Source organism: Durotheca rogersii (genome assembly GCF_024521655.1).
Source record: "Durotheca rogersii strain YMJ 92031201 chromosome Unknown GGS23scaffold_12, whole genome shotgun sequence".
Classification (NCBI taxonomy): Eukaryota; Fungi; Ascomycota; class Sordariomycetes; order Xylariales; family Xylariaceae; genus Durotheca; species Durotheca rogersii.
This window is the reverse complement of record NW_026251243.1, coordinates 885,710-910,595: the sequence shown is the minus strand read 5'-3', so window position 1 is coordinate 910,595 and position 24,886 is coordinate 885,710. Positions and strand designations below refer to the sequence as shown.

The window sequence follows — 24,886 nt, the reverse complement described above, 5'->3', positions numbered from 1 at the left end:
AGGTAACCTCGGCCAATAGGATGCACCTATTTCCAATTGCTTCAAGGCCTGAGCACTTTTTTCCCTTCCCACCACCGGTTTGGCCTGGTTCGATCTCCGCTCTCCACGACGAAATCTCCCCAACCCTCCCATTGACTTGTCAACCGTATAGCGGCAACTTCCTACGGTCGAGTAGAGAGCTCGCCCTCCATGTTGGCAAGATCCTGCCTGCGCTCTCCGCGCATTATCAACGCCGCTAGAAATGGCGCGACAGCCTATGCCAAGGTACGTCCGTGCCGGCCGCCCGGTGGGCTGACAGCGCTCCGAGCTCCATCGGCCTTGCCCGTCGGCTTCTGTGGCTTCGACGACGCCGGTTTCTGCCTCTCTCTCCCTGCCTCTCCCTCTCTACAGATGTGTATCTCGCTATGCGGAGTGGGCGCGAAGCTGTGCGTCTAACTAACCGTCTCATCCACGTAGAGGTCTATCTCGACGTCCGCCGAATCCCCCGCTAAGCTGAACGTCGCTACTGTCGCCTCCACCGCTGTCGCTATCGGGTCCGTGGCCTGGTATTATCATCTCTATGGCTCTACCGCCCATGCCATGACGCCTGCCGAAGAAGGGTGAGTTCGAATTGTGCCATGATTGAGGGGGGGGGGGGGCCGGGGGGATGTCGACCGGTGGTGCTCCTCCATCCGATAGATTTCGATTTTCCTGTGACGAAATAGATCCGGCATCACTCTCTTCCCCACGACAAAGCTAACGTACCGGCCCAGCCTACACCCTCCTAAATACCCATGGGTGCACCAGCAATGGCTGAAGTCCTTCGATCACCAGGCGTAAGCGCAGCCTCTCTCTCTCTTCTCGCGCCCATTATTTCTCACAGATATTTCAGACTCCGCCGAGGTTTTCAGGTTTACCAGGAAGTCTGCGCGGCATGCCACTCGCTCAGCCGGGTTCCCTACCGAGCGCTCGTCGGAACTGTCTTGACTGCAGACGAGGCGAGGGCCCTGGCGGAGGAGAACGAGTATGACACCGAACCGAACGACCAGGGTGATATCGAGAAGCGGCCCGGCAAGCTGTCGGATTACATCCCGGCTCCCTACAAAAACGATGAGGCTGCGCGGGCCGCCAACAACGGCGCACTCCCCCCCGATCTCAGCTTGATTGTCAAGGCACGGCACGGCGGCTGCGACTACATCTTCAGCCTGCTGACCGGGTATCCCGATGAGCCTCCGGCGGGCGCCCAGGTCGGCGCTGGTCTCAACTTCAACCCCTACTTCCCGGGCACCGGTATTGCCATGGCCCGCGTCCTTTACGATGGACTCGTGGAATACGAGGACGAGACACCGGCATCCACGTCGCAAATGGCTAAGGACGTGGTGGAATTCCTCAACTGGGCGGCGGAGCCGGAGATGGACGATCGCAAGCGCATGGGCATGAAGGTTATAACCGTCACCACGGTCCTCCTGGCCCTGAGCATATGGGTCAAACGATACAAGTGGGCGACGGTCAAGGCGAGGAAGATCGCCTACGACCCACCAAAGGTGTCTAACGTCATTCGCTTATAAAAAAAAAGGAGAAGACGAGCAGGCCCACTTTTGCATGTATAACTATATGCTACTACATCGCTACTACTGTCACGGCATAAGGGGGGGAAAGAGACCGGATGCCTCAGGGGGCTGGAGCGGGGGGACTGGTCGCCTGATAGAGTGTATATCCAGTTCATAAATGTTAGACGTTTTCGGGTGTTGCCCCGGAGTGCTCAGAAGGACGTGCTCGCGGGATGCCTACTGTCTAGGTGCCTGGTTGGGTCCCGGGTAGTTGCGAGATTTCGACATCCTCGTTCCTCTAGGAGGAATCTGGTGAGGCGAGCAGGCTAGGGATACGCGAACCCACGGTACGCTCTTGGCTAAGGGCGGAACTACGCGTGCTTGTGAGAGCCCCTCGGGAGGTACTCGGGGAGGTATAATTTCGTCGAGTAGAAGACAGAGGTAGGTAGGTAGGTAGGTAGGTAGGTATATAAAGCCTTGCGTGTGTTAAGCATGTCTGGATGGGGAGAGTGTAGGCGGCGACGTCTACGTTTGCCCCTGTAACAAACGTGAGGAAGATGGGAAGGGCTTTTGCGTTAGGGAATGGAAGGCCAAGCTAGTAGGTACCTCGGGTATGTAGGGGTGGATGGGACGGAGTATGGGTATGCGGGGGGTCTGTTCAAGTTACGAGGTTAGGTACTTAAGGTACAGGTATGTTAGGTACCTCTTTGGAATGCCCCTGGCCTTTTTTTTTTTTTCAACCAAAAATCCAGTAACACAGAACAACAACAGCTGGATCAACTAAAATCTGACAGAACAAGCTGAAGTGGTCGCCTTCTACCTTCTTCCATCTACACGTCGAGAAATGGTGTCCGATGCTCAGCCGCGCGAGCATGGAGAGGGAGATAGCGTCCTACAACGAAGCCTCGGATGATCAAGATACGTTTGCCTTTCTCGACGCCATCCTTCCGCAGTCTCTCGGCCATACAAGTGCACGTAGAGGCAAGAAATCCCCATTTTGGGCTGCGCCTCGGGGCCAATCATCGGGTCAGCCACCAATCCTCTCCAAAGCCGACAGGAAGCTTGCGAAGAAAGCGAGCACTCCCAGAGAAAATCCCAATGCGAGGCCTTTAGAACCTCGAGCTTCTATTGAGAGACCAATTCTTGGCGCAGTCATTACAGGTCGCCGAAACGAAGGTGATATCGCCAACATTGCTGCTCCCGATCCACCCCCCAGTTACGGGTATAACCCTTCTAGCCATGCCGGTAACCATTTAAAAAGTTGCCGCTCATAGACGGCCAGGTGTCTATGGGTGGGCTTGGTAATACCCTGGACGACATTCGACCTTGCTCGCCCTCCGGGTCTAAGGTTATAACGCCGTTGCAGAATTCCAAGCCGGCGCCGGCGCAACTGGGCAAGGTAGCTGATTCCGGCGTCGGCGCCGCGCAGCAGAGAGACGCCCTAGGGAAGGCCGAGGAAAAACAACGCGAGCAAGATGACTCGTGTGCTCCAATACAGCCTCAGAGCTGGGCACCCAAGTGTAAAGCGAAATCGCCCTACTTTGCTACCCTCCCCACCCCGACTAGTCCACCAAAAGAAAAAGCTTCGCGCCCTCCACGGGGCACGGTTCCATGTACCCCCTTCCCGCGTCTAGATGCCCCGACATTTGGCCTGGTTCAGGAGGAGCTCGCTGCCGACCCTTTCCGTCTTCTCGTGGCCGTAACTTTCCTCATACGCACAAAGGGAACGCAGGCCATACCGGTATTCCGGGAGCTCATGCTGAGATATCCAAGCCCACATGACCTAGAAAACGCGGATGCGGACGACATAGTGTCCATGATCAAGCACCTCGGCCTCGCCAGGGTTCGCGCCGCTGCCATCCAGAGGTATGCACGCACCTGGAGGGTAGACCCACCTCGAGCCGGCGTTCGGTACGAGGTGAAGAATTATCCTAGACTAGACGAAGGAGTCAACGCCCGACCCGGTGAGACTTCGGAGGCGGACGGCGCTCGACCGTCGTCGTCGGCCTGGGAGGTCGGCCATATGACGCAGGGTAGATACATTATCGACAGTTGGAGGATCTTCTGCCGGGACGTCCTGCTCGGTCTCGCGGAGGACTGGAAGGGCAAGGGGCGCGAAGGGGAGTTCCAGCCAGAGTGGATGCGGGTTTTGCCTGAGGACAAGGAGCTCCGGGCGTGTCTCCGATGGTTATGGATGCGGGAGGGCTGGGTCTGGGACCCACGGACGGGCGAGAGGGATGTGTTGCCGGAAACCCTCCGCAGAGCGGTCGACGACGGCCGGGTCTCGTACGATGACTCTGGCGAGCTTCGGATCGTCGAGAAGACAGGTAATTAGCCAACGCATGCGCGCTCCGCAGGGGCTAGCTTTTGCATATTAGGGAAGGGTGTAGCATAGGAAGGCAGGTGGTAGACGATATGAGGACAGAAGCTGGTAGAGAAGGAGACCCCTGCGAGTAGCTAGCGAGCAATATCGTTATGATTACAATGACGGCGTTCCCTTTGGTGTTGTGGTTATCTAGGCTAAAGTAGTCTTGTCGTTGCTATCGTCGAGCTTAGAAGAGCTTAGCATGAGGCGGCCTCCGAGATAGGCCAGCAGGTAAGTAATATCGGTAGATCTTATATTGGACCCATTTACGGATCCATCTTACCTGGGTAGGGAGGTTGCTGACGAGCGTGTGTATATGCAGGTGGATAGAGAGGTGTACTACGTATAGGTTATAGGTATGTGCAGGCGACGTGTACGCGGTAAAGCGGATCTGCGACCGAGACCACCGTCACATACCGCAAGGGCCATTCTCCAGTGCGTATTAGTTGGTGTCATTCTGGATGGGCGGAGGGCCAGGCACAGCCGGCGAAGGTAGGTTGGCATGTAAGCATGGAGGGGGGGGATGTGGTAGGTAGGTAGGTGTCAAGTAGGGAGGTAAGTTAGGTAGCTGAGTTATGAGATAAGGATAGAAGACCGACGACGACGAAGTGGCAGATGTTTCGTAGGTAGGTAGGTAGGTAGGTGTTGTTTTATTTATACTAGACCTATTATTTACGTGAGGCATCTTAGGTACTAAAGCAGAATATTCTTTCTAGGGGGAGACGGATAACTGCCCAAAGCGGGCATTTCCAGCACCTCTCTCGGTATTAGGTACCTGGGTAACTTAAGAGGTAGGTACCTAAAAGGTAGGTACCTTAGTGATATCGAGAGCTGTCGATACATCCTAACTTACCTGGCAGTTGGCTGCATTTTATTCATTTATACCATCCTTTCTTTCTTCTTCTCCTCCTCCTCTCCCTTCTTCGGCTCTATCCCTCGTGGCGGTATAATTTTATACCGGGCTCAGCTCCCTAATTATTAATAGCGAAGCCGAAAAACAGTGGCTTCTCGTCACCTCTCGGTCGATTGGCTCCCCCCTTGCATTGCATCCTCTCTCACGCAGGCCGGCGAGAAAGAGACAGGTCGCCATCACTACCACAAGAACTCTTGGGTACCGTCGATGCTGACCATCGTTTCGGCCTAATGTAAGATTGACTGATTCATTATCTTCCGTCCCGTGCGTGCACGCCTCGCGTAATTACTCGTTCCATACGTGGTCCGAGCCGGGGGAGGTGAATGGGAGAGCGGGAAGGGTGAATATATACCGACAGCGACCCTACCAGACACGTCACGAACCCCGTCTGCTTCTCTCTCTCTCCTCTCCTATCCCTCTCTCCACTTCTCTCTCTCTCTCTCACACAGTGAGGCCTGTCTACCCCTCTCAAAGACCCCGCAGCCCGACGCGTACCGCCCACCGCCCTCGGGATTCGGATTCTTGCCGTATGTCTTCTTGACAGCTCGACATCATATCTAGACCAACCCCCACGCGACCTGGGTACTAATCCCAGCTAGACTATTTCGGCACTTACCTCTTCTTCTTCGGCGTAGGCAGTCTCGATGGGCTCCCTCGACGTCTCCCGCGATGAGTTGACGGTCTTAGTGACCGGCTTTGGGGTAGGTCGCCGACCCGACCCGAAACAGTGGGGGGAGAGGGGGGAGAGAACAACTCGTTCGCGTCGCACGTCCGGAATTCGAGGCGTGTCCAGGATGCCCCGGCTAACTCGGCGCAGCCATTCAAGAAGGAGTATCCTGTGAACCCGGCCTGGGAGATAACAGCATCACTACCGGACTATCTGCCACCCGACAGGGTGAAGGATCCGGCCCGCCAGACGTCGTCAAACCTACCAGCCGTCCGGATCCTGAAACACGGGCCGGTCCGCGTCAACTACCACGTGGTGCGAGAGTTGGTACCTACGCTCTGGGACAACCCCGAGCAGAAGGTGGATTATATCATCCACATTGGCATGGCTGGCCCGCAGCAGGTCTACTCCCTCGAGCGGCGCGGGCACCGCGACGAATACGACAAGGAGGACGTTGACGGCCAACTTCTTGGTGACGACGAGAAGCGCAAGCTAGGAGATGACACGTGGGTATGGAAGTGAGTGGTGACACCGCACCAATGGACACATCTACGTCCGCCGTGACGAATAGAATTGCTAATTGCGGTAATCTCCTTTCCTGTAGTGGTGTCCCCGAGGAACTCCTGACCGATCTCAATATCGAAAAGATCTATAAGCGATGGGTCGAGCGAAGCCCGGTAAAGAAGGATCTCTCAACTTTTATGCCCGTGCCCTCCCAATCCCCTCTTTCACACATCTCACCTTCTTCTTTTCGAGGGGAGGGGATGGGAGACTATCAAGACCAGTCTAACGCCAACCCCCCCCCCCCCCCCCTACCTCTGTTCTTCGGTGTCTGTTGCTAACACGAAGGGGGGCTGGTTCTGGGAACAGAACAAGGACGACGTGAAGTTGCAGATCTCGGAAGATGCGGGGCATTACCTGTGCGACTTCATCTACTTCTCGAGCCTGGCCCACCTATGGAAGCAGCAGAGGCCTAGGAAGGTCATTTTCTTCCACGTGCCGTTGCATTCGGACGGGGAGTCCCTCAGCCGCGGCAAAGAGCTTGCGCTGCAACTGGTCCGGTCGGTCACCGAGGTCGGGCTCGACGAAGCGGCCTCGGGATGATGTTACGAAGAATCCGTGGATTGGGAAAATTGGCAGTTGGTCGTCATGTTTTCGGGTCTCGGTCGCGTGTACGCCTATGTACGAATGTTGCAGCGGCGGCCCCGTGTCCAGTGCGTTTCTGAATGTATATCCGTATCGGTATATCGACAAATGTACGGTGGAGGTGGCGGGAGTAGGTATGATTACGACGAGACCGGGCATGCTATACGTTGCGAAACTGGACAAGTACCTATCTGAAGTTGTATCAAGGAGGCAATAATCGCCCGCTCGGATTAGACCTCTCGGTAGATACATGCGCGAAGTTGTAGACATACCTATGCGCTTGTATGTTTGTGTGTGCTGCCTTGCGTATATATACCTCGTATAGCATACCACAAACATCTTGGGGACGGATTCCGCACCTTCGGGGAACAGCATGCCTCCTTGGGTGCTTTCAGCGCGTACATACATCCACCCCCTTACGCAGTCCCTCCTGCAAATCCCTCCCCCTCTTAAACCCCCCCCCAAGTCGTCCTGAAAAGGAGGAGAGAAGGACATAAGAATAAATATAAATAGACATGCTATCTACGAGGTCTATAGCTACCGCTGTTCGCCGGCTGAAGCCGGGTCGGGTTCGATATCGTTTTTGCCGTTGCCCGCTCGGCGATGCGTCGCATCCTCGCATCCACCCCATCCTAGCGGCTCGTGCCGAGTCGGCGACTTAGTAGCAACCTAGCGGCATTTAGAGAGTCACCGACTCAACTCGGCGACGCTAAGATGCTGAACATGTTTAATCGCCCTCCCAGCTGCTTCCGCCACGTCCCCGCTCCCCTCTTCTTCTTCTCTGCTTCCGCCGCATATCTGTAGGGTACAAAAGGGGAGCGTGATCCAGAACCCGTCCCCTCGTGCCAGGCCGACGGCGTATCGACCAAACCCTCGCCCTATCTATCGCCCACACGCGAAACACTCTTGTCTTAATCTGACCAGACCATCTCTCCGTCTCCCTCCGTCGGAATACGGAGGCGATAAACAACCGACTTGCTCATCAAAACAACTGCTTCGGAACTTCGTCACCGCCCGCCGCCGCCCGCGCTCGCAACGTCGGAAATCGCTCACCATGTGCATGAAGGCAACGTGTAGTTCGTGCGGTACGCATGCGCTCCCAAGCTAACCCTCCCCTCGCGCACACGCGCATAGCCCGTCCCGCAACCCTCTTCTTCGGCGTCCTCTTCCCCTTCCCTTCCTCTTTCCCTCTCTCGAGACTGACCAGAGACGCCCGACAGGCAAGGTCACCTGGTTCGGCTGCGGCAGCCACATCGGCTCGGTCCTCGACAGCGTCCCCGCCGACCAGTGGTGCACCTGCGAGCCCAAGGTCGACGTCAACGGGACCCAGTACCCCCCCAAGGCCAAGTACTACTACTAGCTTGGCCGCCGTGCTGCTTAGGTCCCGGGGTGGGGGAGAGTGCGGGCACGTCGCGTGGAGGGGCCGCGAACGCGGGAGCGGGAAGTCGGAGTTGGGGCTAGAGACTGGTTGGGGCACCGCGTCGAAGTTGCAAGTGGAATTTCGGGCATGGGGATGGCGGGATGGGAACGAGCCCGGATACGTAGGGGTGGGAAGGTCGCGGGGAGATCGCGGCAGTACGGCAATGGAATGCGAGGGGACTGACAATCAGAATAGGTACACGGGCCAATCTGCGAGCAGAATCCCGCGATGCCGAATCGTCACCTCTCGTATTGTCGCAAGGGGGAGGCGTTAATGTTACGAGTTCTCAACATTCAATTTCTTTTACTCTACGCTGTTTCTGTTGTGGTCTGGGCTATTGTCTAAGATGAGATGATTCCCTTCGACAAGAAAATAGACACAATTGCTACGTAATGTCGTGTCGTGTCATATCATTCGCGATGTTAGGCTCGCTAGCTGTCTATCGCAAGCTCTATGGGCAAGGAAAGATGATAATAGGTGGGGAGATAGGCATGCCGGGCAGGCCACGCCACGACACCCACCCAACTTGTTCATCCACTTCCTCCAACCACCGTCCCCTCTAGATCTCCTTGGCCGAGTGCCACTAGCCCCGGAGGTACTGGTTCGGCCACTTCACCTCAACTCCGAGCTCGCGAGCCACGCGCAGCGGAAATTCAGACTCGCGCAGGTACTGCCTCGCGATCAGCGCGAGGTCCGCGCGGGCAGCCCGCCCCTGCTCCTCCTGTACGACGTCGCGGGCCGTCTCGGCGTCGTTGATGAGGCCGACGGCCCCGACGAGCAGCGGAAGCCCCTCCTTCCGCACCTCCTCGCGGATCCGCGCCGCGAGGTCGATCTGATAGTACGGGCGCAACTCGACCTTCTGTGCCGGGTTGTTGCCTCCCGAGCTGACGTCGAGCAGGTCGACGCCCGCCGCCGGCAGCAGCTTGGCCAGGCGGATGCTGTCCTCGAGCGTCCAGCTCGGCGCGCCCGCGTACTCCATCCACTCCGTCGCCGAGATGCGCAGGAACAGCGGCGTCGCCTCGGGGATCGCGCCGCGCACCGCCGCGATCACCTCGAAGAGGAAGCGCACGCGGTTCTCGAAGCTGCCCCCGTACTCGTCCGTCCGCCGGTTCGTGATGGGCGACAGGAACTCGCAGATGAGGTAGCCGTGCGCGGCGTGGATCTCGATCACGTCGAAGCCTGCCTGCACCGCCCGCGCCGCCGCGTCCGCGAAGGCCCGCACGACCAGCTTGATCTCGTCCACCGTCACAGCCTTGGGGTCGCAGAAGCCGTCGTCGGCGAACTTGACGGCGCTCGGGGCCCACACGTTGTCTGGCCAGCCGCCGAGCTCGGGCGGATTGACGGCGCTAGCATGCCCCGGAGGGACGAGCCAATGGACGACGGTGCTGCCCTTACGACCGGCATGGGCGAGTTGGATGCCGATCTTCTGGCCCTGGGAGTGGGCGAAGTCGGCGATGCGCTTGAGAGCGGTGGCCTGGCTGTCCTTCCAGAGACCGACGTCCTGCGAAGTGATGCGGCCGTTGGGGGTGACGCTAGTGGCCTCGACGATGGTCAGAGCGGTGCCGTGCAGGATGAACTGGGACAGGTGCGCGAAGTGCCAGTCAGTGACGTGGCCGTCGTCGGCGCTATACTGGCACATGGGCGCGACGACGAAGCGGTTCTGCAGCGTCACGCCCCGGATCGTCAGCGGCTGGAACAGGGTCGGGGCCGCGGCCGGGTCCAGGGCCGTGCCTGCGGGAGGATGCTGGACCGGGGTGTAGAAGGGGACGCCAGGGGCACCCTTGTTCTCGATTGGCGACGGCGACATGACGAACTCCTTTTGCCACGCCTGCCTGCTTTATCTGGCTCCGTCTCCGTTCGTCTCTACCTCCCTGGACGTATGGAGTACCACGTGCTACGGGAAGTCCGTGTTGGGCCCTGCTGCGCCCTATCGTACCGGCTCGCAGGGTTGATAAACTTCTAGGCGTCCCGGATAGTGAATAGCGTAAGGAGTCGCAGCACAGTTAGCGCTGAAAAGAGAAGTCGATATATCTTGGCTCGTTTTACCGAGATGAACAAGGGGTGAGGGGGGTTCCGGGGTAGATATAGGCCGAGAAGGGCCCGGTCTGTGTCTGTCCGTGCTACCCAGCCTACTCGTACGTGTAGATCGATCTCTCTGCCGACGGTCGCGGTGGTGCTCGCCCGCTAGCTTGTGAGTAGATTACGCTCAATGGTGGTCTATCGTCATGTCGCTGCTTGTCGTTTTCGTCTGGTCCCGTAGTCCCCGAGACGGCGCGGGAGGGCTCGCGGCATATATACCTACATATAACACATCAGGGAGTGTTATAAATCAGAAGAAGGAAGAAGAAGTGGCTAGAGAGAGAAAGGATAGGAAGACTAACACAGTGATTGGCGATTACCACGTTAGCACGAGTTGGCGTGCCCTGGTCCGTTACCGTAGAGCCTGAATGAGCGAATCGAGGCAGAAACGAAGGTAGGCTGGGCACGGATGTCGGGTAGGCACGGGTATACTGAGTATATCGTGATCCCGAGCTGCGATGAGGTTTACCACTACCAGAGGTGCCTACACGTCTGTACATATTGACCTATACGGTATGCTATCTTATGTAGTAAACAGGTATATTGTGGAAGGGGGGAGACATACTAAGCTCCTAATATTGACCCTCGCTATCTTTCCCTCGATAAGTTAGTTCACTCAATGAGAGGTATCTTGGGTACCTGCGTTAGGTACTTTTGACAACTACCTTAGGTACCAAACATCCACCCATCGCAGACTGCACCGTCTGTATGAACATACATCCCATCCGGGGTGTCGTATGCAGTTAAAAGGATTATCCCGAACACGCCCACCCAATCGTGAAGCTTACCGATTTGCCTGGTCTTTTAATTTATTTTCCTCATTCCACTCCACCCGCTTTCGGCCTCTCCCACTCACTTCACCCGCTTCTCCCGCCTCAACAAATCCCGCCAGATCAGATCCACCAAGTCGAGTCAGCATCCACTCGCATCGTACATCTTGCATACCCATTCAGCAGCTATGCCCATACACACATTACGCATGTACGCACGCACGCACCTGTAGATGCGCCGGAGTACGTGCCGACATGGATAGGCCTACGTACATTAGGTGGATGTGCACATACCAGACAAGGCCTGGCCGCAGTAGGAAATCTCTGTCCGAATCCTCCCTTAATAAAAAAAGAATGGAAAAGTTCCCTTCAGCGCCGGCGACGGGACGCCGCCTGTTAAAGAGATTGCGCGGAGTGACGCGCGCGGATGAAGAAACAGGTCTGCGTCTCGTCCTTGCTTGCTTCCCGCCGTATCCCTACCTTATACCTCCTACAGGTTATCGGATATAGGTATACCCTACTGTACGATATAGGCACGCACGCGTGCGTTGCCTACCGTCTCGCACACGGTCGTCGCGCGCACAAAGAAAGGCCTCGGCCTCTGTATTCGAGAACATTTCGGGAACCCCTTGGGAGTACCGGTTGCTGTGCTTCCCACGAGACGCGCACGCGCATCCTCACACACGCACACACATCGATCAGCACCGCGCTGAGTGTGGGCGAAACGAGTATACCGGCTAGTCGACTCCAACATAGCCAAAATACGGGTGCCAGAACTCGAACCCGCTCGGGCCAGGAACACCATCCTGCTCCAACTTAGCCTCTGTCAAGCATCAGGGGTTTCGTACCTGAAGCAGCCACTCAGATCCGCCAGCCCCGAACCCACCAGCGATCCGTCGCAAATCCTCCACTTTCCCCTGCTTCCGCCCCCGTCGCCGTCGCCGTCAACTATGATTCGCGTTTCGACCCGTGACATCGTAGCATACCGTCATGCAGCCCACAACTTGTAGCACTTCTCTCGACGTCTTTCGCCAGAGTCACCACTGCGTGCGCACGGCATGTCGTTGGCGAGCAGCTCAGCGACTTCAGCCCCACTGCTGCTGACAACCCCCCCAGGGGGTTTGACCAATTTGTCGGAGCTCTCGCCAAGAAGGTCTTCGGGTTGGGACCCCTTCATTCTGGCTTCGCTCATATGCATGTCTTAGACCTTAAGCTTCTAGAGAAGATTCCTCCCCCCCTCCTCTCTCTTTCTTTCTCAGTGTGGAAAGGCCGGATCTCTTTCCCCCTCCGTGAGCGCGCGCGTGTGTGTGTGTGTGTTGAGCCAGTTGAACTGCTCCTCGAATCTCTCTCGTGCCGACACGTCGATTCGTACGGAAGGACGAACGAAAATGCCGAGAGGACGATTCGCCGAGAAGAGGGCCTCCGTGTGCACTCCGAACTCGTAAGTTGACCAGAACCTACGTATACCTATCTCCCCATATGCGATTGGTTGAAGCTTACCACCGTCTCTTCTGCTCCGCTCCCAGGCTGGCCGGACCAGCTACTGTCAGAGTGCTAGTTGGCCCAGACAACCACCAGTTCCTGATCGCGAGAAAGCTCTTGGCGTCGTGTCAATACTTTCGTGAGTTCATCGATGGCGCCCGCATCGAGTTCGTCAAGGGCCAGGCCCAGCTTGTCGTCGTTCTGGAGGACCTGTCCCCGAACATGTTCGAACTCTTCGCGTACTGGATCGCGGAACAAAGAAATCTCGATAGGTTTATCGACATCGCCGAGGCCGACCGCACATGCAAGGAGCTTCACTGGGACCTCGTCAGTTTGCATCTCTTTGCCGCGCAGATAGAGCTTCCCGCGCTGCAAGACTGCGCCCTGGACGCGATTCAGGATATCTACCTCCGACGCAACTGGGACATCAACCCAAAGCTCATCAGCTATGTCTACAAGTCGTGCGACCCGCAAGAGAGCTGCCGGCTTCGAAAGTGGATCGTCGCCATGACGTCCTGGACCCTCGGCGGCGTCGTACCGACGGACCTGTCCAACAGCATCCAGCGCCTCTTCGACCAGTGCCCCGACTTCTTGGCCGAGTATCACACCCATACGCGCAAGATGGCTAAGAGCGGGCTCGAGGGCCACTTCAAGAATCCCCAACTCAGGCTTCCCTCGAATAACCTCCGCAACGAGGAGCGCCAGTTCGGCTTCCGCCAATGTTCGTTCCACACCCACCGCTCCACTGTCGGCCAAGGCAGGTGCCCACACACCGTCTCGCTCTCCCCGATATCTCCGTACGCCGACGGCTCTGTCGAGTCTGACTCGGATCACTACGAATCCAGATTCGGGGGCTCCCGCATGGTTTCTCCATGTAGCGATACCATACCTGAGTCCGACTTAGAGACCCCCTGAGAAAACTTGTACACCATGACCCCCCTAGAGGTTGTCTTGGCTCCAACAAGATAGGAAGACCTGGGGTTTTCCGCCATCCTATACCTTTCTTACAAACAGTAAAACATTCCTATGTAATTTCCGCCACCGGCGGGTTTTCGCGTCGCCGCGCCTTGAGGCGTCTAGAGGGGAGAAGAGGATGGCCGAGGGGAGGGGGGTGTGGTCGACCCACCGCCGTCGCACCCGGCGCCAAAAATCTCGAGCCTCCCCGCCCTCGTTATCAAACACACGTGGGGGCAGATTTCAACCCCCTTTGGAGCGGCGCCAACTGCGTCAGCGTTACTGCGGCACGAGAGAGGGCGGGTCAGAGACAATATCGCTGGCCTCTGAGACGAGCACGTAGTTCGCGACCCGCAAGCAGAAGACGAGGTTTCTTCTGCTTGCGGGTCAGCCGTAGAAGCGATGCGGCCGTTTAATCTTCCCATATCCATCTTTGGTGAGCATAGGCTCTCGCCTCTTATTAATAGCCATGCGAACGTAGTATATCTACTACCAATATACTCCGAGTTTGCCATCGAGATGGCACCCCCAGCGTTCAACGTTTTGTGACTGGGTAGTTGTGATCCAATATCAGTTCCGGTGGTGGGGTTATAATTAGCCTCCTCGCGACAAAATGCAGGTTGCTTTATTTAATTATTCACTGCAAAATTGATGTTAGAATGAGAGCCTTCCCCATCGGGTTTCTCTCCTTTTCTTTTTAAAAAGTAGACCATGTCAATTGTCATCGTCTAGAAACATTATCGGAGGATTGACCTCGTCCAAAATCAGAATAATAACATCTGGCCATCGTCACATCATCAGCGCCTGCTTTTCTTCTCTTTTTTTCCGCAAAGAAAATCCGAGCCAGAACGCCGCGTTCTAATCATTGGCCCGTGGGCCATTCGTATCAACTCTCGCTCTCGTTGCTTCGTGTGACCACAGGTTTTTTTGGGAAGAAAAAAAAAATAACATCATAAGAAAAGGGTATGTCAAGTCGTAACCGTGGTCCGAACAAGAATCGTGCTGTCTTGTCGTCTCATCAATCATCTGTATCTTCTTGTCGTATTCATTCGTAAAAGAGAGGAGGGGACATCAAAAGAAAGTGCCTGTCATGCGGAAGTTCCGTGCTATCAACGGTGGTGAAGTGATAGCTCCAACAAATTTGGCCTCCAAACCACCGCCTTCCCCCGAGAAAGTCATGTCAAATTCGTGAGATCGCCAAGCCGCCGGCTCGCCCTGCCCACCGCCTCCATATGAGAGAGGTTGAACCACCCGGCTTCGAGCTTCGAGAGGGCGAATAGGTAGAGCCTGCTCCCGGTACGCACAATAGGGTGGCATAGTAAAGCTTCATGTGAGTCGTCAAAAGAAATCGTAGCATGTGGTATGGTCGTAAACAAAGAAAACGTAACATGGTCGTGCGTAGTGCTGGGGTGGAGGAGAGGGGTAGATGTGGAATGATGTAATGACCAAGGTCGCCCATCATAGGGGCGACTGGGATCGTCTGCGCTCGCTTCTGCGATTTCGCAACTCTTTCAATCGTTGGTCCAGATAAGCTAGACGGGATGCCAGGGTTGACCTGGGAGACGATGGTGTGGTTGAACGTGCCTGGGCTGACTGCCGGACAGTGGCAAAGGGCCGACGTAAGGCGGCTGGGTTGAAATCGATGGGGTTTGAAATCCTGTTAGGGAAACTGTGACTTGAACCCGTACCAGAGAATGGAGATCCGAGACGAGGTAGCGCCACGGGAATCATGAGGGGGGTAGAAGAGCCGCTGCGTGGGCTGCTCTGGGAAAACGGGTCTTCGGCCTTGTCGCTCTCAAACGAAATCCCGGTGTGTTGATGTTGCTGTTGCTGCCGTAGCATGCCACCAACTCCCCCGGCAGCTTCTTTCCAGAAATCCGACGACAGACTCGGTCGCTTCCGCGGCAGATCATCTAGGCTTTTCACCGACCTGCGCTTCTGCGTCCCCGACCGCGACCTAGTGAGACGAACTGGCGACTGGAGAGTTCTTCGGAAGCCCACCGTATTCGACTGTCTCGGCAAGCTGATACCGACAGTAAGAGATGAGGATGAACTAGGGCCATAGCTCTTGGCCGATACTGGGGAAGGTGACGGAAGATAGGGCACTTCTACCAGCGGCGGTTCTTGTGTCACCGTGGTCTCCGGACTCGCGTCTGCTGCAAGCTCATGCAGGGGATCGTTTTCGGAGCACGTAAGTTGAGCGAGCGGGCCTTCGGGCTGCATAGTCTCCAAAGTACTCAACGCCAGAGAAAAAGCCATTTCCTGGCCGGAAAATACCGAGGGCGATCTGCCTGGCGTGGAAATCCGGTTTCGGCGGCGCTGGACAGCTCTGTTCAGCGGCGCAGGGCTCGGCGACACGTAGTTTCTCGGACTAGACGAGGCCTTGAGTCGGCAAAGCTCGCGCAGATGGGCCCGGGTAGCAGCACAGGTGTGAGGCCACTCTATATAAGGCTTGGTTGATTCCGCAGTCGGGGTGCTGCTCTCGCTCTCAGCGTCCGCGGCCACGCGTCCCTTGGAACCCTTCCAACTCCTTCTGGCCTCTCGTGCCACACGCGAGCAAACTCCATTGGGAGGAATGCGACTTCTCCCTAGACGCACTGGAGTTACCCGCGGATCTTGCAAATATAGCAAATAAGTTGCCCACAGGTGCGAGCTCATGGCCTTGGTCCACGGCGCCTTTCGAGAACTCTCCTTGTGCGATATGCTCGCGTTGGCGTGGAAGTCCGAGTTGGGGAATTCCAGAGTGTCGACTCCTGGGCTGATGCATGCTTCCGAGGCGTGGGAGTATTGGCTAAATAACGAGGCGCTTGTATGGGTGGAGAATGCCGTCGAGGGTCTGCTGGACTCATATTCGGGGCTGGATTCGACATCCGAGCTGCTCCACTCCGAATCGATCGACCAGTCGGGATACTTGCTTGTGGAAAGTGGCTGCGCGAGCTCGATCGCGGGGGTTTTCGGGGGCGAGCAGGTCCTAGCGTGAAGGTGTTCTAAGATGTCCATATCGTCTAAGCCGCCCACCTGGAATTCGGGCAGCCTATCCAGGATATCTTCGCCCACCATTGAGAGGTCAGCTTCGATGCTAGGGAGCGGAACGTCAGCCGCCTCGACAGACGCGAGAAACTGCCGAGTTGGCGCGTTGAGGTGGTGGGAGGCATGACGCTTCTTCACCCTCAAGCGCGGTCGTAGGGGTGATGGTAGTTGGAATTCGTCATTGTGAGCCATGGGCTCCGGCGTCTTTGGTCCCGATGCCTTGTCGTAGGGTATACCGTATAACCCCTTCGGTAGCATCGCTCTGCTGGGGTTCTTGGGTGGCATTGCGACCGAATCTGTTGCCCTTTGAATAGCCCGCTGGCAATGCTAATACTATCCGAGACTCTTTCTATTCTTATGCGCCAGCTAAAAGTGTTCCTGGAGCAATCAGACAAGTAGGCTCATATCCACAAAGAAGATATCCCTCTGCTGTAATTCTTGCTAGCGACGGAAGGGTAAAGTCTGTCAGGTCATTGGCTCAAGCCTTGATATTCTGAAGAGTCTCTTGTCCAGTCGGGCAAATAAGTCGATGATAGAGAAAGGTCTGTTATGGGGTCGCAATCTGTTGTTCAGGCTGATAGACTGCAGTAACGCATATAATTAGACTAGGCGAAAACATTAAACTGGGGGATAACTTGTAGACAGTGTTCATGAATTCACATTAAGGGAATCGGTTGAATGGTCAAGTAGTGAGGTTTTTTTTCGTTAACATCTGCTTGTAAAGTAGGGAATAGTGGTGACCACGAGAGGACCTGGCAAGGCCACCCTCCACCACAAGATGATTGGGGGGGGAGAAAAAGGAACAATAGGTTGGGTACGGGAAAAAAAAAAGAAGATAGGAGGTAAGTAATATGTAGGATTGGGGGGGAGGAAAGAAAAAAAAAAGGCCAGTTTAAGGCGAGGAGAGGCCCGGTACGGACAAAGGAGCCAGACCTGGAGGGGGGGCAGAATCACATTGGGCTTCTGCAGGGTGCAACAAGCAGGGGGAAGACAAGAAGGACAGGCATGTTTTACGTACCAATACCATCTAGGTGTATATAGATAGACGTATTATGTATCGATCGCACAGAGGAGGGAGACGGGCATCCGGGTAGCACTGACAAGAACCCTGCGTGCTGTACGTATGTATATGGCGGTTCTCAGTACCTAGCATTGGATGCCACGCGCTAAGCTCCTGGAGTAGCCGAAAAACTCGATAACCCTTCCCACTAGCACGAGCGAAAACTGGAGGCGGTCAGTCGGGATTCCTTGCTAAGGCGGCGCGTGCAGAAGATCCGGGGGCTGATTTGGCGTGACGGTAGACGCTCGGGTTGATAGGTGGTGATGCGTATGGGCGGGATTTGGGGGGGGGGGGGGGGGGAAGGCGGAGGAGGAAGAGGAAGGAGGAGGAGAAAACGGCGGTCGAAAACAAACTGGGCCACACGGGGGTTAAGGGCCGACGGGACTCGCTACATAGAACTCTGCTACCTAGATGAGTTACGTGTATAGGTAGGCCCAATCTTTTGGGTAGGGGAGACAGTATATGGAGGAGAGGAGGGGGGAGGGCAACGAGAGGGGGGAGTGGAGTGGAACACGCAGAACAGGTCGCGGATATTTTAGCTTGGTCGCAGGCCTGTGGAGCCGAAAGACGTTGAGGGAGGGCGATGTGGTGCAATGCCACCAGCGTTGTCCATGTGGTCGAAGGCAAGTAATTCAGGCCGATGCGCCCTATCGTCGCGACTGGCTTGACACTGCTGGAGACTGCTTGCGACTGCTTGCGACTACTTGCGACGGCTTGCGCTCCTAGGGACCAGCGCGACCAGCTTTTGCGACTGGGACTTGCTCATGCACTCCGGACGCAGATGTGGCCAGCGAGAGGGACACGACAGGAGTGCATATGCAGTGATCGGCCAGCGAGGGGATACATGGGCCAGACAGCACAGACTGAGCGAGCCGTACCCTGGGCGCAAATCCGAATGGGGGAGGGGAGGGTTACCTGTTGGGCGAACGGAGGAGGAGGAGGAGGGGGCTATACGTGCGAATTGCTGTCGTTTACTTACTGTGCGCGCGCGTCTGACGAGAGGGCGCGAAATCGAGTGGACAGGAGTTCTTATGCAGCGCCGGTTTTGCCTCATTCGCCTGCTCTGGTCGTCTTGTCCCGTTGGATTTCTGCAACAGCCAGTGGTGCGGGCGCTTGTTGGCTGCGAACAACACACCCTGCTTGGGCTCTCGAGACCTAACGCAGACGGACTACGGACCGTAGTCGCAGATGACGACAACCCAGCAGCAGTCGTCTCTCTACTCTGGCTCTAAGCCGTTGTTGTCTAGGTATTTAGTTTAGGTAGGTAGGCAAAGCGGCACCGGGTCCCAAACACAAGTCGTCGCACTCGGCCTGCCCGCTCGCGTCACCCGGCTCCCATTAGCTGGGCGACTCGAGCCGAGATCCACGATGGGAGAGGGGGAGGAGGCGGGAGGGCATTCCCTACCAGTCGAAGCGAACTCCCGTCCGAATCAGCAACCCGTGCACAGCATCCAGCATCCAGCAGGTTGTCGACTACGTAGGACCGTGTATGCCATCTGGTTAGAACGTGTACCTACGAGGAAACACATGGCTTCCGAGCACGAGAGGGCGAGAGCCAGACAGGCCGTTGACAGTCCATGCATACCTAGGCAACGCAGGGCGCCGAGAGCAGAGAGGAAAGATTAGCTCCCGCGTAGGCCGCGAGACACCGCCCGGCCTATAGGGTGCCGCGGGCAGGATCGCAAGATCCGAGCTACGGCTGAGACCAAGTTCAAGCCCCCAGGTAAGACGGCATCGAATGTGACGGATGTGATGCAACCCGACCTGCCGATGGCACGAAACGAAATCCAGCGACTTCAGATACAGCCTATCAGAGGAGCAAATTGCAACTCTCTGCGCCGTTGGAGAGGTGGCGAGTCGGAAAAGGCGAAGGCTGGGGGGCTGGGAATGTTCTGTAGTGTGGTTAGAGGTAGACAGGTAGATGAAGGGGGGTCAACCTTAGTCGTGCACCTACACCTACATAAACCTACCTATAGCCGCAGAGGCGCTGCGGGATGGAAGCAGGTCCACACCTACCAAGTACGGTGCGCAGCGTGCTATCTTAGGTACCTACGTCAGGTACCTACCTGTAAGTACGTGCTGAGTACCAGGTATATGCCCGATGTTCCATGTGCAAGTACGCTACGTCGTCGTAGTCGTCGTCATCGTCGTCATCGCCGCCATCGTCGCCATCGTCGCCATCGTCGCCACGGGCACCGCTTTCTATATAGAAGCTAGGTACATCCTACCTAGAGAGGTAAGCACTTATGGGTACCTAGGTAAGGTACAGATACCTTGTCTGGTGATGCCTCTTCTCTTGACGCGAGGGTTTGGCGGGGAGGAGATGCTAACATTACCTTAGGTACCTAAGATAGGTACCTACTAAAAAGTAGCCCCGGGCTGGTAACGACATGTAGGTACAACCCGGCAATTGAAGAGCGTTCGATACAGACATAGACTACTACCAAAGTTATAGCTTTTCCTGCTTCTTGTTCCGCATCCGTGGCCTATCCTGCTTCGGAATAGCAATACTAAAAAACCCCCATCGTCACAAAGAGCTGCCTCAATCCCGCTTTCTGTTACCCCCTCCAAGTATAAAACGCGAAATTGACGCGACCCGACGCGTTGGTGCATTTGCATTTATACGAGCGGCGCTAGCAGGGTTCCCTTTTTTTTCCTTCCTTCTACCCCCACCACCCACTTGTACTGTACCAATTATGATGTGCTAGAGGTACCGAATGATACACATATTATTAGCCCTTCTTGCTTCCTTATGGGGACGCCCACCAGACTCGGTGCCTTGCAAGATATGTACATTAACCCACATCCGGTAGGTTGGGGGAACAGGGCTCCAGCGCATTTTCCGGAATCCTCTCATTTTCCACATACCTACCTCCTATTATAGTGATAGTGGTAATACATTGCCATACCACCACATCCTCGACAACTACATTAGGTACCTAGGTAGGTAGGTAGGTAGTGCTCTATCGCCTCGAACTTGGAAGGTCGTAACAGGAAAGAGAAAAAAAGGGACACGCTCGGAAACTATCATCATACTAGGTCCCTATCATATCTAGGCAGGTTGTCTTCGAAACGCAATGCATTTCTACAGAACCCATCAACCCCTTAAACAACCGGCGCGGTCGGGGGAGCCGGGAGCGGCATGCTATTCATCAACTAATTCCATTTGTACTGTCTGCCCGTAGAAGTTAGCACACATACCTGCTTATTTCTGCCCCTCCGATCAAACAACCCAGGCTGCAGGAACTCTGCGGTGCTCCCGTAGCAGATCTAGAGGAAAAGTCGAGACGGGTATGGTGTCGCACGGCATGCGTTTCCAGTCGCCAGCGTCACTAGTAAAGACCTTAACTTCAGAAGATGTGACCGCATCTGATACGGTCAGATCGCCATCTACACCGTGCCTCGCTTGGGTCCTCGAGCTCGCCTCTTCCCTCGAACGTCTCACACGTGACGACGTACAGCACTTAGGTAATCGACAGCCGACGGGGACCAGATCCCCCCGGCAAGCGGGCACCTGGCGTATAAGAGCCATCAGTTCGGTTCTCCACCCTGCTTTCCAACTCTTCCCCGTCTGTGCCGTGCGTAGATTAGTACCGAAAACCTGACTGCGTATCTACTGAATACGGGGTCAGCTCTAATAGAGAGAATCTGAGACATTTTGCCTATAAAAATTCAGTAACTCGCCCGGACAGAAATCGGTCTACTATAGTACCTACCGCTTTCCACTCATGACGCCCGAACACTTAGGTCTCGGCTTTTGCCAATACTACCCCGGTAACAGCTGTTTAGTGAGGCCGGTGCCGCATGCAGTTCCGGGCCGGCTGGCGCGACAATGGAAGAATATTACACTAGAGAGGTGCGGGCAATTAGCTAGGTTCGGCCGAGGTCGCTCATAATACATATTAATATCGTAACACTGCCGAGCAACTACTCGTGACGAATTAGAGCCTCCCCTCAAGAGTTTCGATGGCACCGTTTCGTCTTCGATCTCCCCGTGGATTCCCTCGTCGAAAACGGACGAAACGCAAACTTAAAAGTGCAATATAAGGAGGTCGAACAAAAGAGTCGTGTAATATCCCGTGGCTTTACGGCTGCCGGGCCCAAATGATGGGGATATAGACGGAAACTTACAGGACACATCACAGTAATATCCATTAGGCAAGTAGTCCCTTTCCGTCCCTGTGCGGTATCTAATGTCAGTTAGTGGACAGTTGTAAGGAATAGGATCGACCTACAATGTCTAACGACATTTAAACATAGTATCTAGGTCGGCTTGTCTAGAATTACTTCGACATACCATTATTGTAGTATGACCGATAGGCCGCCGCTGGAAATGGTTACGATACAATCGTTAAGAGCGCCCCTTAATCATCCAAGGACTATTAGAGGCCGGGCTCGTAGATCAACGCGAGTATAGAAAATAACCACATGACTCGCTAGAAATATGCATCCAGTTAATACCAGCCAGCCTACTCACTGAGGTAATGATACACACGAGCTCTGGGTTGCCGCCTTAGCTAAACCGATTAGTAGGGTTCGACAAGCGTTGACGCTAGGCAGCTGTGTAGCAACGTCGACCACGGGTATGATATATTACATATACCTACGTTATCGTCATACCCGTACCTCGACTTTCGACGATGACTCCCACCCGTCTGGGACGACGTCTAACCAACAATCCCGTCCAGCATTCTAGAAGCCACCTAGCCTAAGCCCTCCTCTAGACGCTTACACTATTTCCGTGCTTTATTCTCGAGTGGGCGGAGACCAGCAAGCTTCTTTCTCCTCTTCAGCACTCAGCGTTGCAACGGTTGGCCGAATCATCGTATTCAGCACACCATAAATAAAATAATATAGCGCTATGTGTACCGGTAATGCGGGCGGTTATATGAGCCTGATATAAGTGTACCTAGGTATGAGTTGTCGTTGTTAGATAATGGTTGCAGATATTGGCGTTAGCGTGGGGAACCAGACGCGATGCCGCAAGAGGAGAGCCGGCTTTATCGAGCGATTTGCCAGCTTGATTGCTTCCCTCGGGCTTCAAAGGCTTCCTGGCTCGGTCATGGTCGCAGGTACGTGATGCCAAAAGGACAGCCCAACAGGCATGGTAATAACGAGCTCCTCCGTTAGGCCAAGGCAAAGGTAGGATGCGCGAACCTATCGGAACTCTCGGGCAATGCTTATCGTGTTTGGGCTTACGTCGAGTACCATATCACGTGAAGCGCACCTCGTCGACTGACTCGCAGGTGTGTTGCCGTTAACCGGCAGACTTGCCAGCTGGTGGTCGGCTGATTTCGGTAGCCTTTGGGGTGGCACCAATCGGGGCGTATTACCTCCAACTCCTCCTCGAAGGCGGCGGGTAGACGCACAGAAACTGATTGTTTACTTGTTCACCAACAACGCCGCCTATTTTACCCATCGCCTCTTCCCGCTGTCTTGTTATGACACGCCTCCAACAGTACGACCACCCTGCCTCAGCTCCTTACCTCGTGGGACTGCATCCATGATGGCGTCCACCACTACTCTCGTCACGCTCGATAACTATGCGTCCAAGATGCCGGGGTGGGCTCCTAATCAGCCCAACCACCTCTACGCCCTAGTTGACATGGGAAGGTTTGTCACCGTGCCTCCCCGTCTCCCGTTGGCCTCGACAGACACATTCAAACCCTGTCCGGCTTGATGTCCCGGCTTGCCTCATCCGTGCACTCCTCCTTCCAGAACCAGCCCTCTCCCGCCCTTCTACCTAGTAACTTGATGCAGTAATGGCATTCGGTTCTCCATCTCGGACCTTTCCCCCCCGCAAACTCGCCTCCTGAGGTGTCTGTACCGGGAACGCGCTGCTATTTCCTTATTTGACGCCCTCGACGCGTCTTCCTCCTCCCCTGGGAATCTAGTACTACCACCAGATACCATCTCCCTAGTGGCCAAGACCCTGGCTCGGTTCAGGTCTATTGCTGACGACTATGGGGTGCCGGCCGAGCATATTTCCGTCTTTGCTACGGAAGCTATGCGGACGGCCCAGAACGCGGCTTCGATGCTGGAAGCTATCCGAGCCGAGTCCGGCCTCGGAGTATACGTTCTGGCTCCTCAAGTCGAGACGCTGTTTGGCGCCGTGGGCGCTAGGAGCGGATTTACCTCGGCGAAGGGCCTGTTCCTCGACTTGGGCGGCGGCTCGGTACAGATGACGTACCTCGACTCATCTATGGAGGACTACGAAATCGTGACTGCGCAAACCGGGGAAAGCCTCCCCTTTGGAGCCGCTAAGTTGATGAAGGTTTTCGAAAGTGACACAGCGAAGATCCAAGTCGCCGACTTTCATACGGGTATGCGAAGCGCAGTCGCTAAGCTCGAGCGGCGATTCCCGTCCCTGAAGGACGCGCAAGGAACAGAGAGCGAAGGCGTCGATATCTACCTCTGCGGTGGCGGCTTCAGAGGCTACGGAAGTATCTTGATGCACAGTGATCCCATCCGACCGTACCCGATACCAGCCATCGGGACCTATACTGTCGGAGGCGCGTTGTTCAGTCGGACTCAAGATATGCGCAAGGTAAATGCTGAATTTGATGGCAAGATTTTTGGTATGTCGAAACGACGGCGTCGGCAATTCCCCGCTATCGCCACCGTCGTAGAGGCATTGGTCGGCGCCGTTCGCAAAATCCGCACTGCGACATTTTGCGCCGGCGGCAATCGAGAGGGCGCTTTGTTTATGAAGCTCCCGCGAGGCATGAGAGAGGAAAACCCCTTACCCCTCCTCTACCAAGTCAGCGGCGACGTAGAGCTGGAGACCCAGCGCTCGGCAATGGGAATCATAGGGTCTTCCCTCCCTGGCGACTTTGATCTCTCCGAGGTTCCAACGGTTTTCACCCTGGGAATTGGCCCGCTATTTATAAGCGGTATATGGTCGCGTACCGGGGAGCCAAGTGAGGCTAATGCATCGTTTGAACTTCATCACGCCGTCATACGTGACCCCAGCGTGCCTGGTTTCGCCCATTTGGCGCGAGCGGTCTTGGGCCTGACCCTTTGCTCTAGATGGGGAGCTAGTTTCGGTCCCATCGACCAACAGCTGTACACGAATTTGCAGAAACTTGTCAGCAGAGCAAATCCAGAGGCGACCTTTTGGGCGGAATACATCGGCGCAGTTTCTAGTCTACTTGCTGAGGTTTGTCCAGCAAAGCCGGATAGTCCTGAGAAACTGAGAAATCTTATCAAGTGAGTGCAGCCCTTAGTATCGGCCTATTGCTCTACTAACGGAGGTGTAGGTTCAACTCGGCCGTGACACTCGGAAGGAGGAAAGCAAAGATCCACCTGACGGTTTCGTTGTCCCCGGTGCTCTTCCGGGATCTCAACCATGAGGCCCTACAGAGTTCTTTCGAGAAGGTCGGCAGGCACCAGCACACTGCGGGCGGCCTGGGGAGGAAAGTCGAGCTCAGTGTACAGAAAATGCAATATTAACCGAGCACCCTTAGCCGAG

General features: G+C 55.6%; 8 protein-coding genes across 8 annotated transcripts; 6 read left to right on the top strand and 2 right to left on the bottom strand.

Moving 5' to 3' along the window:
- Positions 1-52: 52 nt before the first annotated feature.
- Positions 53-1,671, top strand: GGS23DRAFT_571562 (cytochrome c1). Its single transcript, XM_051516584.1, has 4 exons — positions 53-264; positions 457-599; positions 753-815; positions 872-1,671. The coding sequence occupies exons 1-4, from the start codon at positions 190-192 to the stop codon at positions 1,545-1,547; spliced, it is 957 nt and encodes a 318-aa protein (XP_051371438.1). The 5' UTR covers positions 53-189; the 3' UTR covers positions 1,548-1,671.
- An 894-nt stretch (positions 1,672-2,565) lies between these two features.
- On the top strand, positions 2,566-4,061 carry GGS23DRAFT_90492 (DNA glycosylase). The gene has a single exon (XM_051521386.1). The coding sequence runs from the start codon at positions 2,818-2,820 to the stop codon at positions 3,862-3,864; it is 1,047 nt and encodes a 348-aa protein (XP_051371437.1). The 5' UTR covers positions 2,566-2,817; the 3' UTR covers positions 3,865-4,061.
- An 889-nt stretch (positions 4,062-4,950) lies between these two features.
- Positions 4,951-7,102, top strand: GGS23DRAFT_571555 (peptidase). The gene is made up of 4 exons (XM_051516583.1): positions 4,951-5,508; positions 5,625-5,992; positions 6,079-6,151; positions 6,345-7,102. The coding sequence occupies exons 1-4, from the start codon at positions 5,452-5,454 to the stop codon at positions 6,576-6,578; spliced, it is 732 nt and encodes a 243-aa protein (XP_051371436.1). The 5' UTR covers positions 4,951-5,451; the 3' UTR covers positions 6,579-7,102.
- A 572-nt stretch (positions 7,103-7,674) lies between these two features.
- Positions 7,675-7,980, top strand: GGS23DRAFT_597506 (uncharacterized protein; the record flags this gene model as incomplete). The annotated part of the gene is made up of 2 exons (XM_051518634.1): positions 7,675-7,705; positions 7,841-7,980. 2 exons carry the CDS (start codon positions 7,675-7,677, stop codon positions 7,978-7,980), a joined length of 171 nt encoding a protein of 56 aa, XP_051371435.1.
- A 489-nt stretch (positions 7,981-8,469) lies between these two features.
- GGS23DRAFT_89696 (FMN-linked oxidoreductase) lies at positions 8,470-10,100 on the bottom strand. Its single transcript, XM_051521381.1, has one exon. The coding sequence runs from the start codon at positions 9,845-9,847 to the stop codon at positions 8,624-8,626; it is 1,224 nt and encodes a 407-aa protein (XP_051371434.1). The 5' UTR covers positions 9,848-10,100; the 3' UTR covers positions 8,470-8,623.
- A 1,738-nt stretch (positions 10,101-11,838) lies between these two features.
- Positions 11,839-13,375, top strand: GGS23DRAFT_90220 (uncharacterized protein). Its single transcript, XM_051521382.1, has 2 exons — positions 11,839-12,330; positions 12,416-13,375. The coding sequence occupies exons 1-2, from the start codon at positions 12,278-12,280 to the stop codon at positions 13,284-13,286; spliced, it is 924 nt and encodes a 307-aa protein (XP_051371433.1). The 5' UTR covers positions 11,839-12,277; the 3' UTR covers positions 13,287-13,375.
- A 1,192-nt stretch (positions 13,376-14,567) lies between these two features.
- On the bottom strand, positions 14,568-17,344 carry GGS23DRAFT_90316 (uncharacterized protein). Its single transcript, XM_051521383.1, has 2 exons — positions 17,016-17,344; positions 14,568-16,929 (listed from the first exon to the last, which is right to left on the bottom strand). The coding sequence occupies exon 2, from the start codon at positions 16,638-16,640 to the stop codon at positions 14,784-14,786; it is 1,857 nt and encodes a 618-aa protein (XP_051371432.1). The 5' UTR covers positions 16,641-16,929; positions 17,016-17,344; the 3' UTR covers positions 14,568-14,783.
- Positions 17,345-22,921: 5,577 nt separating this feature from the next.
- Positions 22,922-24,867, top strand: GGS23DRAFT_597502 (Ppx/GppA phosphatase; the record flags this gene model as incomplete). The annotated part of the gene is made up of 3 exons (XM_051518633.1): positions 22,922-23,028; positions 23,176-24,624; positions 24,675-24,867. The coding sequence occupies 3 exons, from the start codon at positions 22,922-22,924 to the stop codon at positions 24,865-24,867; spliced, it is 1,749 nt and encodes a 582-aa protein (XP_051371431.1).
- Positions 24,868-24,886: the final 19 nt, after the last annotated feature.

Excerpts from the sequence above, each read along its gene's own strand:
- GGS23DRAFT_89696 (XM_051521381.1), bottom strand. The coding sequence starts at position 9,847 with ATGTCGCCGTCGCCAATCGAGAACAAGGGTGCCCCTGGCGTCCCCTTC.
- GGS23DRAFT_571555 (XM_051516583.1), top strand. The coding sequence starts at position 5,452 with ATGGGCTCCCTCGACGTCTCCCGCGATGAGTTGACGGTCTTAGTGACC. Across the intron at positions 5,509-5,624 it reads TCTTAGTGACCGGCTTTGGG|CCATTCAAGAAGGAGTATCC; the intron begins GTAGGTCGCCGA and ends AACTCGGCGCAG. Across the intron at positions 6,152-6,344 it reads GATGGGTCGAGCGAAGCCCG|AACAAGGACGACGTGAAGTT; the intron begins GTAAAGAAGGAT and ends TTCTGGGAACAG.
- GGS23DRAFT_90492 (XM_051521386.1), top strand. The coding sequence starts at position 2,818 with ATGGGTGGGCTTGGTAATACCCTGGACGACATTCGACCTTGCTCGCCC.
- GGS23DRAFT_90316 (XM_051521383.1), bottom strand. The coding sequence starts at position 16,640 with ATGCCACCCAAGAACCCCAGCAGAGCGATGCTACCGAAGGGGTTATAC.
- GGS23DRAFT_90220 (XM_051521382.1), top strand. The coding sequence starts at position 12,278 with ATGCCGAGAGGACGATTCGCCGAGAAGAGGGCCTCCGTGTGCACTCCG. Across the intron at positions 12,331-12,415 it reads TCCGTGTGCACTCCGAACTC|GCTGGCCGGACCAGCTACTG; the intron begins GTAAGTTGACCA and ends CTCCGCTCCCAG.
- GGS23DRAFT_571562 (XM_051516584.1), top strand. The coding sequence starts at position 190 with ATGTTGGCAAGATCCTGCCTGCGCTCTCCGCGCATTATCAACGCCGCT. Across the intron at positions 265-456 it reads GCGCGACAGCCTATGCCAAG|AGGTCTATCTCGACGTCCGC; the intron begins GTACGTCCGTGC and ends TCATCCACGTAG. Across the intron at positions 816-871 it reads AAGTCCTTCGATCACCAGGC|ACTCCGCCGAGGTTTTCAGG; the intron begins GTAAGCGCAGCC and ends CAGATATTTCAG.